At 37.4% G+C, this 12,890-nt stretch overlaps 1 protein-coding gene across 3 annotated transcripts in view; it reads left to right on the top strand.

The window, feature by feature from the left end:
- The window catches only part of SRBD1 (S1 RNA binding domain 1), a 221,834-nt gene that overhangs the window by 45,810 nt on the left and 163,134 nt on the right, over positions 1-12,890 (top strand). For all 3 annotated transcript variants that reach the window (XM_063078557.1, XM_063078558.1, XM_063078559.1), the window contains exons 12-14: positions 1,414-1,571; positions 6,967-7,057; positions 7,744-7,851. In XM_063078557.1, the coding sequence (XP_062934627.1) occupies positions 1,414-1,571; positions 6,967-7,057; positions 7,744-7,851 (357 nt within the window). The remainder of the gene's footprint in view (positions 1-1,413; positions 1,572-6,966; positions 7,058-7,743; positions 7,852-12,890) is intronic.

The raw sequence follows: 12,890 nt of genomic DNA, 5'->3' as shown, positions 1-12,890 counted from the left end.
ACTCTAAATTTTCTTGTGGCCAATGGCATGCATTTTTTATTTGGTCTAACAGAGAGGACATACTTTTTATAAATTCTTACGAATTTCAGGAGATATGTTGAGAGCTTCTGTTAAGTAGATGAATAGTGTAAAGCTTAGTTTCCAAATGCCTTTAAACCCATTATAGATGTATGTTTTATCCTAGAAAGTCTTAAAATTAGATTTTTAATAATTTCTCTGGATAAAATTTGGAAGTTATTTATATGAGGCATAGTTCTGGACTGGCTATTAGCACCTATGGTCATTTCATGTCACAATGAGAATGATAAGAAGGTAGAGAAAAGAATAAAGTGAGAAGTTGACATGGAGATATTTATAGGTGAAGGTGTTAAACTAAATATTGTTACAGGGCCTAAGTCTGGCTGCCTGCCCCCTTTCAAAAGCAAACCACTCCAGCTGAAAATGGAAGTCAGCTTTTATTCAGGAATACTGGTAAACCTGAGTACTTTAGGTAAACCTGAAGGAGAATGGCCAGGCTAAAGCCGTCGCAAAGACTCAGATTTACTGAAGGGTTTTTAAAAGAAGGGGTAGAGAAAATGGAACATGGGAAATGAAAAGCACGAGGGACAGGGATGTGAGCTATGGGAACTCTGTGCAAGGAGCCAGGTGCAAGGTCTTGCCAGGGCTCCATCTGGTTTCTGCTCTTGTCCTTGCTGTTATCTCAGGGTCCTGCTGGAGGGGTGGAATCAGCATAGCTTTATTGATGTCTTCCTTGGTTTCCCAGGGTCTGGATAGTACATGCAAGTCTGCAGCTCCAGGCTGACTGGAAAACAACTTTACATTTATACAGATAATATCATCTTGCCCCATAATCAAGGTTCAAAATATTAAATAACCATGGGGGAACTCAGAAAAATGCATGCCAAGAAAAAAACTGTGTCTTTTAAAAATCTTTTAGAGCCCATGTGGTTTTAGGTTCCAACATAGCTTTAGTCCTGCTCACTCCAGTAATATCGTTGGAGGCTACTTGCGATTTGATAATTTGTCATTCTAATTTTGTGTTTATATTTTTAATCCTTTGAGAAACTTTAACATCCCATGTGACAAATCTATATACACTCTCTGTCTTTCTCAAATTCACACATATATATACATACTGGTTTTGTATATAACAGAGAGCAGATACAACAGGAATGTAGATAGGACAAACTCAAGGTTTGCTTCAGAACTGTCTGTGGTATGATGTATTGCTGATTAGCAAAAACAAACTCAATATAATTTTTGTATATGATATTTTTTCTCCTGAGTTGTTTTGTTATAATAAGTGCTCTTGTGAGGAACAGTACAAAATGAATTCTCATTTTCTGGAAAGAAAATTTGAGTGTATGAAAAAACAAAGTACCTGTTTTCTTTTCCTTTTTTCTATTTCTAAAGAGCCAAACTAACATCAGACGCAGAGAAGGAATCAGTAATGATGTTTGGACGGAATCTTCGTCAGCTCCTTTTAACAAGCCCTGTTCCAGGACGCACCTTGATGGGAGTGGATCCTGGTTACAAACATGGTTGCAAATTAGCTATAATTTCTCCTACAAGTAAGTTGTCTTTCAGCTTTTCATAGAATAGTTGTTTGCTTGGGCATAAGTTTCACTTCATCCATTTCCTGAGGATTTCGAAATAATGTTAATTTTCAAGGCTTAGAAAATGGTTTTTTTACATACATGGATATGGGAACCAGAGAATCAAACTTTCTGTTTTTCTTATTTGTTCGTCAAAACCATCAGCATATGGCCATCATTTATACCTTTTCCTGTGCCTCAGTGGAGATATTGAGGATTAACTAGGCTCAGACTCGAACACTCTTTATCTCCCTATCTACTTCTGTTTATTGTGATGCAGTTTTATGTGATGCATTTTAGTTCTGTATGTATTTTAAATAACAAAAGACATTTTTATTGTTTTTTCCAGTCAGAATTTTTTTTCCTGTTTACTCATGTATTTACCTTTTCAATTATTCTTCATTTCTTTCTGCATTTCTGTGTTTCATTCAAGATCATTTTCTTTCTGCTTGAAGAACTCTATGCTGTTACTTTTAATGTGGGTCGGCTGGTGACAAATTTTCTCTGTTTTTGTTTGAAAAAGTTTACTTTGCCTTCATTTTTGAAGGATATTTTTGTTTGTTGTAGAATTCAAGATTGGCAGTACATTTCAGTACTTTAAAGATGTCATTCCATTTTTATTTTATTTTTGGGGACTACTACAGTTTCTGTTTAAGAAGTCAGCCAAAAATCTTATTGTTGTTTCTTTGAAGGTAATATGCTTTTTTCTTCTGGCTGCTAAGATTTTCTCTTTGTGATTTTCAGAACTTTTCTTATGATGTGCTTAAGTGTGTGTATGTATGAGGGTTTTTCTTTTCTTTTCTTTTTTTTTTCCTATATGAATTCTACTTGGGGTTCATAGAACTTCTAGCATCTCTTTCTGGAACTCCAATTGCATGTGTGTTAGACCTTTCAATTACTTTTTTTCCATTCTTTTGTTTTATTTTCTGTTGATTTTCTAAGTTAATTAATTCTCCATTCTATTATGTCTAATTTGCTATTAAATCCATCTATTGAGTTCTCTTAAGTTATTGGTTTTTCAGTTTTAGAATTTCCATTTGATACTTTAAAAAATAGATTACAGTTCTTTGGTAAATATCTTAAATTCCAATATTTAAAATTTTTCTTTTTATCTTCTGTTTCTCTTATGGCATTTACTGTTACGTTTATTTGTTCTCATGTTTCTTTTAGTTTAGGTTTTCACTTCTGAAATAATTTTTTTCTTTCATATCTAATTCATTACTGAGATTTTCTAATTCTGATTTATAATTTTTTCATTTTCTATAATGTTCCTTTTTTAAAGCTTGTTCTCATATTCTGTTTTGTGGGCACATTTTTCCATAAGGACTTTATTACTAGTCTTCTTTATTTTGTTTTAATAAATAATCATTCTGTATGGAATTTGACCATCATCCTTTTCTGTTGCTTAGTTTTACATAAAATTAGTTTTCCAGAAATTTTAGGAGAGGTAGGGCCAAGAAAGATTTGTTAGTTGTATATCTGTAGAACTTTCCCTTCTGTTTTTTTTTTTTTTTTTGGAATTATTAAAAAAAAAAAAAATTATGTGGGTAGAGAGATAATCCTATACTTCTGGAATCTGCTTTTCTGTTGCTTTCCCTTCTTTTAACTGGATTTTTTTTCCCCTTTGCTCATATGATCCTTAGCTTGCTCAGTTTGGAGGTGATTCCCAACTGCTTCTTTTCAGGTGGGATTTTGTCTTGAAAGGGATATTCTATTGTTTCATAGGGATCAGAGTTTTCCAGTGCATTCTGATCTTACAGAGCAACCTTTGTACTGAATCCCCCCAGTTTCAGCTCTGCTTCTCAAACTGTTGTGATTTCCAGGGAAGTGTCTTTTGACATTTTTGGGATTCCTATGGTCTCAGGTCCATCAGATAATATTGCTTCTCTCTGCTTCCTCCCATACAGATGCTGATGCATGGAGGTCTTGTAGCTATCAGTTTGTTGTTCCCACCTGCTCAGTTTTTGGGTTTTGGGGGGACATTTTGTTACCTTTGTTACAGATATAGTCATGGGTTTTTGGTGGTGTTATCCTAGTTGTCTTTTTATGCTAATCATTTTTACAGTAAATGGGAAGCATATTTTATCTGTTTTTTCCTTCATCTTTTGAGATATCATGTGGCCTTTATCCTTTACTGTGTTCCTGTGATGAATTACACTATTAGATTTTTTTTTAAATGGCAGATCACACTTTCTTACACAAAATTAACTTGATCGTAATACTTCTGGATATGTTGCTGGATCAGTTTTCAGTTATTATATTGCTTATAGGCTAATTCTTTAAATTTTATACACATACACCCATATATCCTCAGTCTATTTTTGTAAGATTTTTCTAGGAATTTATTTTATCATTTAATCTAAATTAATGTAGTTATTTATAATAGTCTCTCTGTATCTTTTTAATCTGTGCTCAATCTCTAGTTTTATCCTCTTTTCATTTCTTGTGCCTTCTAACCTTTCTTTTTCTTGATTGGTATTGCTAAAAATATGTGTTTTTCTTATATGTGATTTTTAACTTTAAACTTTGTTGATCCTTTCTGTTGTATTTTTTTTTTTTCTATTTCATTAAGTTCGGCTTTTATCGTTTCTTGCCTTCTGCTTTCCTTGGATTATGCTGTTGTCCTTTTCCTAACTTCCAAAGTTGGTCTCCTAGCTCATTATTTCTATGCTTCAGGTGGTTACCCTCAAATTTTAAAAAATATTTTTAATTAAAATAAAATTATCCAGTATTATCCAGCTAATAATATTATGCAGAAGAAAGTATCAAGACCAAGTTAAGTTTATCTAAGAAAGTGTGATCTGCCATTTTTACAAAATCTAATGATATAATTCATCACAGGAACACAGTAAAAGACAAAACCCATATGATATCTTAATAGATGAAGGAAAAAAATAAAATATCTGTATAATGCAATACAGAGTAGCTCATAATTATTAAATATGCAGCTCAAATAATTCCAAGGTAAAGAAATTTATATATCTACATCTAGAAAGAAGAATAGTATCACAACAGTGTCTGATATGTAGCAAGTATTCAGTAAATGTTAGCTTTTACTATTACTAATGTTAGGTGTTAAGGAAAATCATTTCTCTTTTATGTATTTTGGCATGTAGTATTATCCAGCTAATAATGGTTTCGTGTAGCAAAATATAATCCTTGTGACTTTGGAACTAACAATATTTTAGAGTTCTTAGGCAAAATCTGACTTAGTGGATATGAATGATGCAGACCGCATTTTATTTATTTGTTTGTTTGTTTATTCTAATTTTTATTGAATCAAAATTGATTATACATATTTTGGGGGTTCAACATTGAGATACAATGATCAAATCAATATTATTAACATATATATTGTTACAAATTGTAATTATTCTTTATGCCCCTTGTCCAATCTCTCCCCATCCCCTTCTCCCTCCCCACTCTAATTACCCTAGATTTCTTCTCTCCTTCTGAAAGAATAATGGTTACTCTGTTGATTTGTTGCCTAGATGATCTGTCCAATCCCGAGAGGTGTGATCAGGTCCCCCAATATTATCATAGAGCAGATACTTCTTCACTCTGAAATGGGCTTTGTGGAGAGACATTCTCTTCTTTACCTCTGCTGGTGACTCTCCTTGTATGAATGCACTCCAGTGGCTGGCAGACCATTTATGTGGTGGTTGTGGCGTCTAGCTGCTTTCGTGACAGCCATGGTTATTGTGGTGGCTGTGGTGGGCCACCCACATGGGGGTGATGTTTTTGGCATGCTCCTTGGTGCTGGTGGTGTGCCTGGTTGTGGAGAGTGTCTGATCCCTGGCTACATGCCTTGGGTCCCTGGGTAGGTCCTGAGGCACTGGCACGGTGTGCTTGATTGTGGGAGGGGGTCCAGTCCTCTTCTCCATGCCTCTGGGCCCTGGGCAGGCCCTGAGGTGCTGGCACAGTGTGCCTGGGTGTGGGAGGGGAACCTGGTCCCCTTTTCCATGTCTTGGGTCCACGGTGGGCCCCAAGGTGCTGGCCCGGTGTGCCTTGTTGTGGGAGGGCAGTCCATTCCCCTTCTCCATGCTTTAGGTCCCCAGGTAGGCCCTGAGGTGCTGGTGTGGTGTGCCTGGTTGTGGGAGGGGGGTTCCAGCCCTGGCTCCAAGCCTTGGGTTCCTGGGCAGGTCCTGAGGTGCTGGCAGTGTGTGTGGTTGTGTGTGGGTGTCCTGCCCCTGGCTCCATGCCTCATGTCCCCTGGTGGGCCCCAAGGCATTGGTGGTGTGCCTGAGTGGGAACTAATTTTTTGCCCTTTGCTTACTTCTAACTCAGGGGAACTTCCTGTGGGAACCAGTACTTGAGCTGTGTTGTTAAGCTAGATTGCTGCTTTGCTGCTGTTTCCCTAGGGAAGACTTTTTGTGGAGCTCAGGGTTTAATGGTTGACCTTATAGGTACTTCCAGCTCTCCAGAGACTCAGTGCACCTGAGTTGTATAGAAACTCTGATCTGGGCCTGAGGTTTTTCATCAAACTGCACCCCATGCAATTCTGCATTCCCAACCAGTCTCCTCTGAGTGGTCCTACGCTGATTGGGGGCGGATCAGCTGTCCTTGTTGTGGCCCAGTGTTCTCCCAGTGGGCCTGTCTCCCCCACCGCCTGTGCTCCAAACAGTTCCCATGGGGCGAGCCCTGTGCTGGTCCTTTACATTGACTCACTGGCCTCTGAATAGCTCCCCTTTTTCAGCAGTTCTGGCTCCTTGCTCCTGTGTGGGTCCACGGGAACCCTATTAGTGGTCTTGCTGTTCTGGGGGCCACCAAAGTCCTCTTCTCCCCTGCCACCTCCAAGTAACTTCATCTAAAGGGCACAGCTATGGCATGTGCCAGCTCCTGCTCCATGTGCTTCAGCATTAAAGTGGCTGCAGCCCAAAACATTCAGAGCAGATTTTTCTTTCGCTCATCATGGTTTCTCCTGCCTTCATAAGCTCCATAGGTTTCTCCTCCTCTTCCCCTAAGCTCCAGTAGCCCCAGCTTGGCAGATGTTACATTTTTTTTTTTTTTTTTTTTTTAAAGATGACCGGTAAGGGGATCTTAACCCTTGGCTTGGTGTTGTCAGCACCAGGCTCACCCAGTGAGCTAACCGGTCATCCCTATATGGGATCCGAACCCATGGCCTTGGTCTTATTAGCACCGCACTCTGCTGAGTGAGCCACGGGCCGGCCCAGATGTTACATTTTTATAGTTGTAAATTGGTTGATTTGTGGGAGAGAGTGACGCTGGGGACTGTCTATTCTACCATCTTGACCAGAACAAGACTGCATTTTAAAAGACAAGCCCTTTTCTGTTACAACTTGCTTAATTAAATCGTTGGTATGCTATATTTGTAATTTCTTACAAAATGGCTTCTTTTCATTTTTTTAAGGTCAGATACTTCATACTGATGTGGTTTACTTGCACTGTGGACAAGGCTTCCGAGAGGCAGAGAAAATAAAGAGGCTTTTGCTGAATTTCAAGTACGAAAATAAATGTTTTTGAGTACTTCAGTGGTCAGCCAATCAGAGATACCTTTGAAGCCCCTAATTTGGCGGGAGGGATTAAGGGAAGTGCCTTGGTGAGAGAGAAGGAACCATGTAAAACAATGCCTGGGCAAATTGCTAGAGAGCTCTACATATGGAGACTCCCGAGGAATGCTGCCCTCTTCCTCTGCCAACTTCACAAATAAATGTGGTAATATGGGCAAATGTGAGCATTTAATTCTTTTGTTTGGATTTCCTTCCCTCCCTCCCTCTCTTCTTCTTTCCTTCTCTGAGGAATGGATGTGGTACTAGGTAAAGGCTTCAGAAATTGAGAACATTTTATATGATTCAGTTGTAATGTCTTTATTGAGACTTGGAATGCTCCAGAGTTTATTCACTCATGTCTAATTTGGTTCCTTCTAGATAGGAAGAAAGCTGATTGTTCTTGAGATTATATGACAGTAAGATATTTCTCCACCACTTCTTATACCAAATGCAGGAGCAGTTCCTTTTATTTTACATAAGTCTGTGTTTTCCTTGCGAAACAATGGAGAGGTTGCTTGACTATATGAGAGAATAAGAGCATCCTATAATAGTATTTGTGCGTTTTGTATATTTTCTGTGGTCGATTTCAAAGCATGCTTTGAACTCATTGAATTTCTCATTCTGTTTCTCGCTTGAAGCTGCAGCACAGTGGTGATTGGAAATGGAACCGCCTGCCGGGAAACCGAAGCTTACTTTGCTGATCTTATAATGAGAAATTACTTTGCACCACTGGATGTTGTTTACTGGTAAGGAATGTTTGTTTTCTTGCATGGAAACTTATATCTTTTGTGATGAATTCTCCCTTCTCATTTTAAGATATGCCTCCTATTTGCCCCCCAAGCTACCTCTTGCTGTTCATATGAGCTTTGCAGGATAATGTAAAGTATCTGTCTCTTGGAGAAATTTGAGACAGGAATGATTAGAGCCGGACAGTATCCTGAAACCTCTCAAAGAGGGAGTATCTTAGGGCTCACTTAGTTTCATGGGATTTTCCGGGTTGTACCTTGCGTTGGGGCTCTAGTTAAATATTGACTAGTAAGTAGGATGGTGTACCAGGCTAGGAGCTGCAGACTGTGGATAACTTAGCCTTCTTCTCCCAAAGTTTTGAAGCCTATGAACCAGTGTCATAACTGAGAGCCAAGGTAGGTATTATAAATTAAAAAGCATTTCTGATGTTTCTTTCTCATTTGTCTTTTGGTCACAGGCTTTCATTTCATACAGGCATGCAGATAACTTCTGTATAGCCTTGGATTAGCATGACCCAGTTTCTCTAGTATTGAATTTCTCTAGTACATGACCCAATTTCTGTATACCGGTAACTGTCGTAGTTCTGTTTTCATTCACCATTGTTTCCCCACTTTCTCCTTGAATCTCAAATAGCCATGTGTACCCTCTCCAAACTACAGTAAAATATTAAGTCCTAGAGAGTTTAATTCCAGAAGACAGGGTAGTTATAATAGCTGATATTTAGGGGAGAATGCCCCTCCCCCCCACTGTGCTCCAAACACTTCCCATGGGGTGGGCCTTGCGCCACTCCGTTGTGATGACTCACCAGCCTTTGGCTCCTTTTTTCAGTTGTCTGTGGCCCCTCGTTCCTATGTGGGTCCACAGGAATTCTGTCAGTACTCTTGCTGGTCTGGGGGCTACCAAGGCCCTCTTCTCCCCTGCAGTCTCCAAGCAACTTCACACAAAGGGCACAGCTATGGGTTTTGCCAGCTTTTGCTCCATGTGCTCATCAGGGCCAGCCTTGAAATGGCCGGGGTTCAACATGGTTAGAATGGTTCCTTCTTTCTTTCTTAGCAGCTTCTCCCACCTTCCTGAACTTCATAGGTCTCTCCTCCTCTTTCCCCTAAGTTCTAGAAGCCCCAGCTGGGCAGTCGTTGCTTTCTTAATAGCTGTAAATTGGTCGATTGTGTGAGAAAGTGATTTCTATTCCGCTATCTTCCTTTTGCCCATTTTTTAATAGATTGTTATTTTTTTTTTATTGTTGACTTGTAGGAGCTCTTTATATATTAAGAAAATTAGTCTTTTGTCTATTATGTATTCACATATTCTACTGTTTGTGTTGTCCTGAGGCTTTATCTATGGAATTTTTTTTAATGTGGAAATTGAAAATTTTCTATGATTTTTTAATTGAAAACTCAAAGTTGTATACATTTATGGGATACAGTGTGATGCTTTGATACATGTATACAATGTGGTATAATTAAATCAAGCTAATTAACATATCCATCACCTTGCATACTTAGCATTTCTTAAGGTGAGATATTTGAAATTTACTCTTATTTTGAAATATATATTATTTTGACTATAGTTACCTTGGGGTGCAATAAATCTCAAAATCTATTTCTCCTGTCTGTCTGCAACTTTGTACCCTTTGATTGGCAACACTCCATTCTGTCCCTCCCTACAACCCCAGCATCTAGAAAACAGCGTTCTACTCTCTACTTTTATGAGTTCAACTTTGTTAGAGTCCACATATAAGTGAAATCATGCAGTATTTGTCTTTCTGTGCCTGGCTTATTTCACTAAGCATAATGTCCTTCAGATCCATCCATTTTGTTGCAAATGATTGGATTTTCTCCCTTTTTAAGACTCAATATTCCATTGTGTATATATACCACATTTTCTTTATCCATTCATCCACTGATGGATAATTGTATTTTCCATATCTTTGCTTTTGCAAGTAAGGCTGCAAGGAACATGGGAGTGCAGGTAAACCTTTGACATGTTGATTTCACTTCCTTTGGATATATGTCCAGAAGTGGGATTGCAGGGTCACGTGGTAGTTCTATTTTTAGTTTTTTGAGGAAACTCCATACTGTATTTCATAATGACTGTGCTAATTTACATTCCCACTAATGGCATGTAAGAGTTCCCTTTTCTCTGCATCCTCTCCAACACTTAACTTTCAGTTTTTTGACAAAAGCCATCCTAACAGATATGAGGTCATATCTCACTGTGGTTTTAATATGCATTTTCCTAATGATTAGTGATGCTGAGCATTTTTTCATGTACCTGTTGGCCATTTGGATGTCTTCTTTTGAGAAATGTCTATTCAGGTCCTTTGCCCATTTTTTAATTGGGTTATTTGTTTTCATGCTACTGAATTAATTGAGTTTCTTACACATTTTGGATATTAATCCCTTGATATCTACCATTTATTGAATAATCCAAATTTTTCGCACTGATTTGAAATGTCATTAATATCTTTATACTAGAGCCCTATATTCATTTGGGTATTTTTGAACTCTGAAATGTTTTGTTCTATTTGTCATAAACAGTACCACATTATTTTGATGACAGTGGAATCCTGAAGTGTTTCAACATATACTTCTCCCGTTATTTGACATTTTCAGCATTTTACTGGCTAGTCCTTTAAATTTATTTTTCCATGCAAACTTTAGAATCACCTTTTCTAGTCCCCTCTCCCTGTAAACATCTTTATGGTAGTTTTCATTGTGTTCAAATTGTCTATTGATTTAGAGAAAATTTACTATTTCATGGCTGTTCTACACAATAACTGTCTTTATGTTCTTCAGTAACATTTTTTTGTTTTGTTTTTTAGTTCTTTTGCTATACTTATTATTTTAGCAACATTTTTTAAAACAGTTTACCCATTTTAAGGGTACTTTTCAAAGACTTTTAGTGTATTTACAGAATTATACAACTATCATCACAATCTAATTTTAGAACATTTCTATTACCCTGAAAAGACACCTTGTGTACATTTGCATTCTCCTTTCCCACTCCAACCCTAGGCAACACTAATCTACTTTCTGTTTCTATACATTTGCCTTTTTTGCACATCTCATTTAGATGGAATTATATATTATGTGTTTTGTTTTGTGTCTAGCTTCTTTGACAGAGCATGTTTAAGGTTCATCTGCTTTTTAGCATGTGTCAGTTACCAACTGGTGAATAGTATTCCATTGTATAAACGTATCACATTTTATTCATCTACTTACTATGTTATGGACGTTTTCACTTTTTAAGTATTGTGAATTATGCTGCTATGAATATTTGTGTACAAGTCTTATGTGGACGTCTGTTTTCATTTCTCTTATGTAGATGCTTAGGAGTAGATTTGCTGGGTCACGTGGAAAGTCTGTTTTAACTTTTTGAGAAACGGCCAGACTCTTTTCCAATGTGGTTGTACCATCTTACATTCCCACTAGGAATGTGTGAGGGTTCTGATTTCTCCACATTCTTGCTGACACTTATGATTATCTGTCTTTTTGATTATAGCGCTGGTAGTGGGTGAGAAATAGTATATAATTATAGTTTTGACTTGCATTTCCATAATGACTAATGATGTTGAGCATCTTTTCATGTGCTTATTGACTGTGTGTCTTCTTTGGAGGAATGTCTATTCAAATCTTCTGCCCACTTTTAAATGGGGTTGTCTTTTTATTATTGAGTTATAAGAGTTCTTTATATATTCTGGATTCAAGTCAGTATATGACTTGCAAATACTTTTTTTTCCCACTCTTTTTACTTTCTGGATGATGTCTTTTGAAGAACATGGTGTTCCATTTCATTTAAGTCCAGTTTATCAATTATTTCTTTTATTGCTTTTGCTTCCAGTAACATTTTGAAGTTTTCTTCATAATGATCTTGTATATTTCATATGAAAACTTTCTTTTATATTTATCTCTTTTCATGTTTCTATGAATAATTACTATTTCTTTTATATCTGTTTAAAGGAATGCTGTTTTTTATGTTAATTTTGTTCCCCAGCCATAGTACAGAATTTTTTCATTGTTTATAATAGGTTTTTTCATTGATTCTCTTGGGTTTCTACATGTATAATCATATTATCTACAAAAGATAGTGAATTTACTAACTCATTTTTGAGTTTTATGCCTCTTTATTTGCTTCCCTTGTTTAATGGTATCATACAGTATCTTTATTTATTTACTTATTTATTTTTATTTATTTATTTATTTAAATTTTATTTTGTTGATATACATTGTGGCTGATTATTGCTGCCCATCACCAAAACCTCCCTCCCTCCTCCCTCTCCCCCCCCCCCCCACCGATGTCCCCTCTGTTTGCTTGTCGTATCAACTTCAAGTAATTGTGGTTGTTATATCTTCTCCCCCGCCACCCTGGTTTGTGTGTGTGTGTGTGTGTGTGTGTGTGTGTGTGTGTGTTTGTGTCTGAATTTATATATTAATTTTTAGCTCCCACCAATAAGTGAGAACATGTGGTATTTCTCTTTCTGTGCCTGACTCGTTTCACTTAATATAATTCTCTCAAGGTCCATCCATGTTGTTGCAAATGGAAGTATTTCATTTGTTTTCATAGCTGAGTAGTATTCCATTGTGTAGATGTACCACATTTTCCGTATCCACTCATCCGATGATGGATATTTGGGCTGGTTCCAACTCCTGGCTATTGTAAAGAGTGCTGCGATGAACATTGGGGAACAGGTATACCTTCGACTTGATGATTTCCATTCCTCTGGGTATATTCCCAACAGTGGGATAGCTGGGTCGTATGGTAGATCTATCTGCAATTGTTTGAGGAACCTCCATACCATTTTCCATAGAGGCTGCACCATTTTGCAGTCCCACCAGCAATGTATGAGAGTTCCTTTTTCTCCGCAGCCTCGCCAGCATTTATCGTTCAGTGTCTTTTGGATTTTAGCCATCCTAACTGGGGTTAGATGGTATCTCAGTGTGGTTTTGATTTGCATTTCCCGGATGCTGAGTGATGTTGATCATTTTTTCATATGTCTGTTGGCCATTTGTATATCTTCCTTAGAGAAATGCCTACTTAG

This window comes from Cynocephalus volans, chromosome 14 (genome assembly GCF_027409185.1).
Source record: "Cynocephalus volans isolate mCynVol1 chromosome 14, mCynVol1.pri, whole genome shotgun sequence".
NCBI classification, from domain to species: Eukaryota; Metazoa; Chordata; class Mammalia; order Dermoptera; family Cynocephalidae; genus Cynocephalus; species Cynocephalus volans.
The sequence above is the reverse complement of the archived record's forward strand: the minus strand, read 5'-3'. Positions and strand labels throughout refer to the sequence as shown.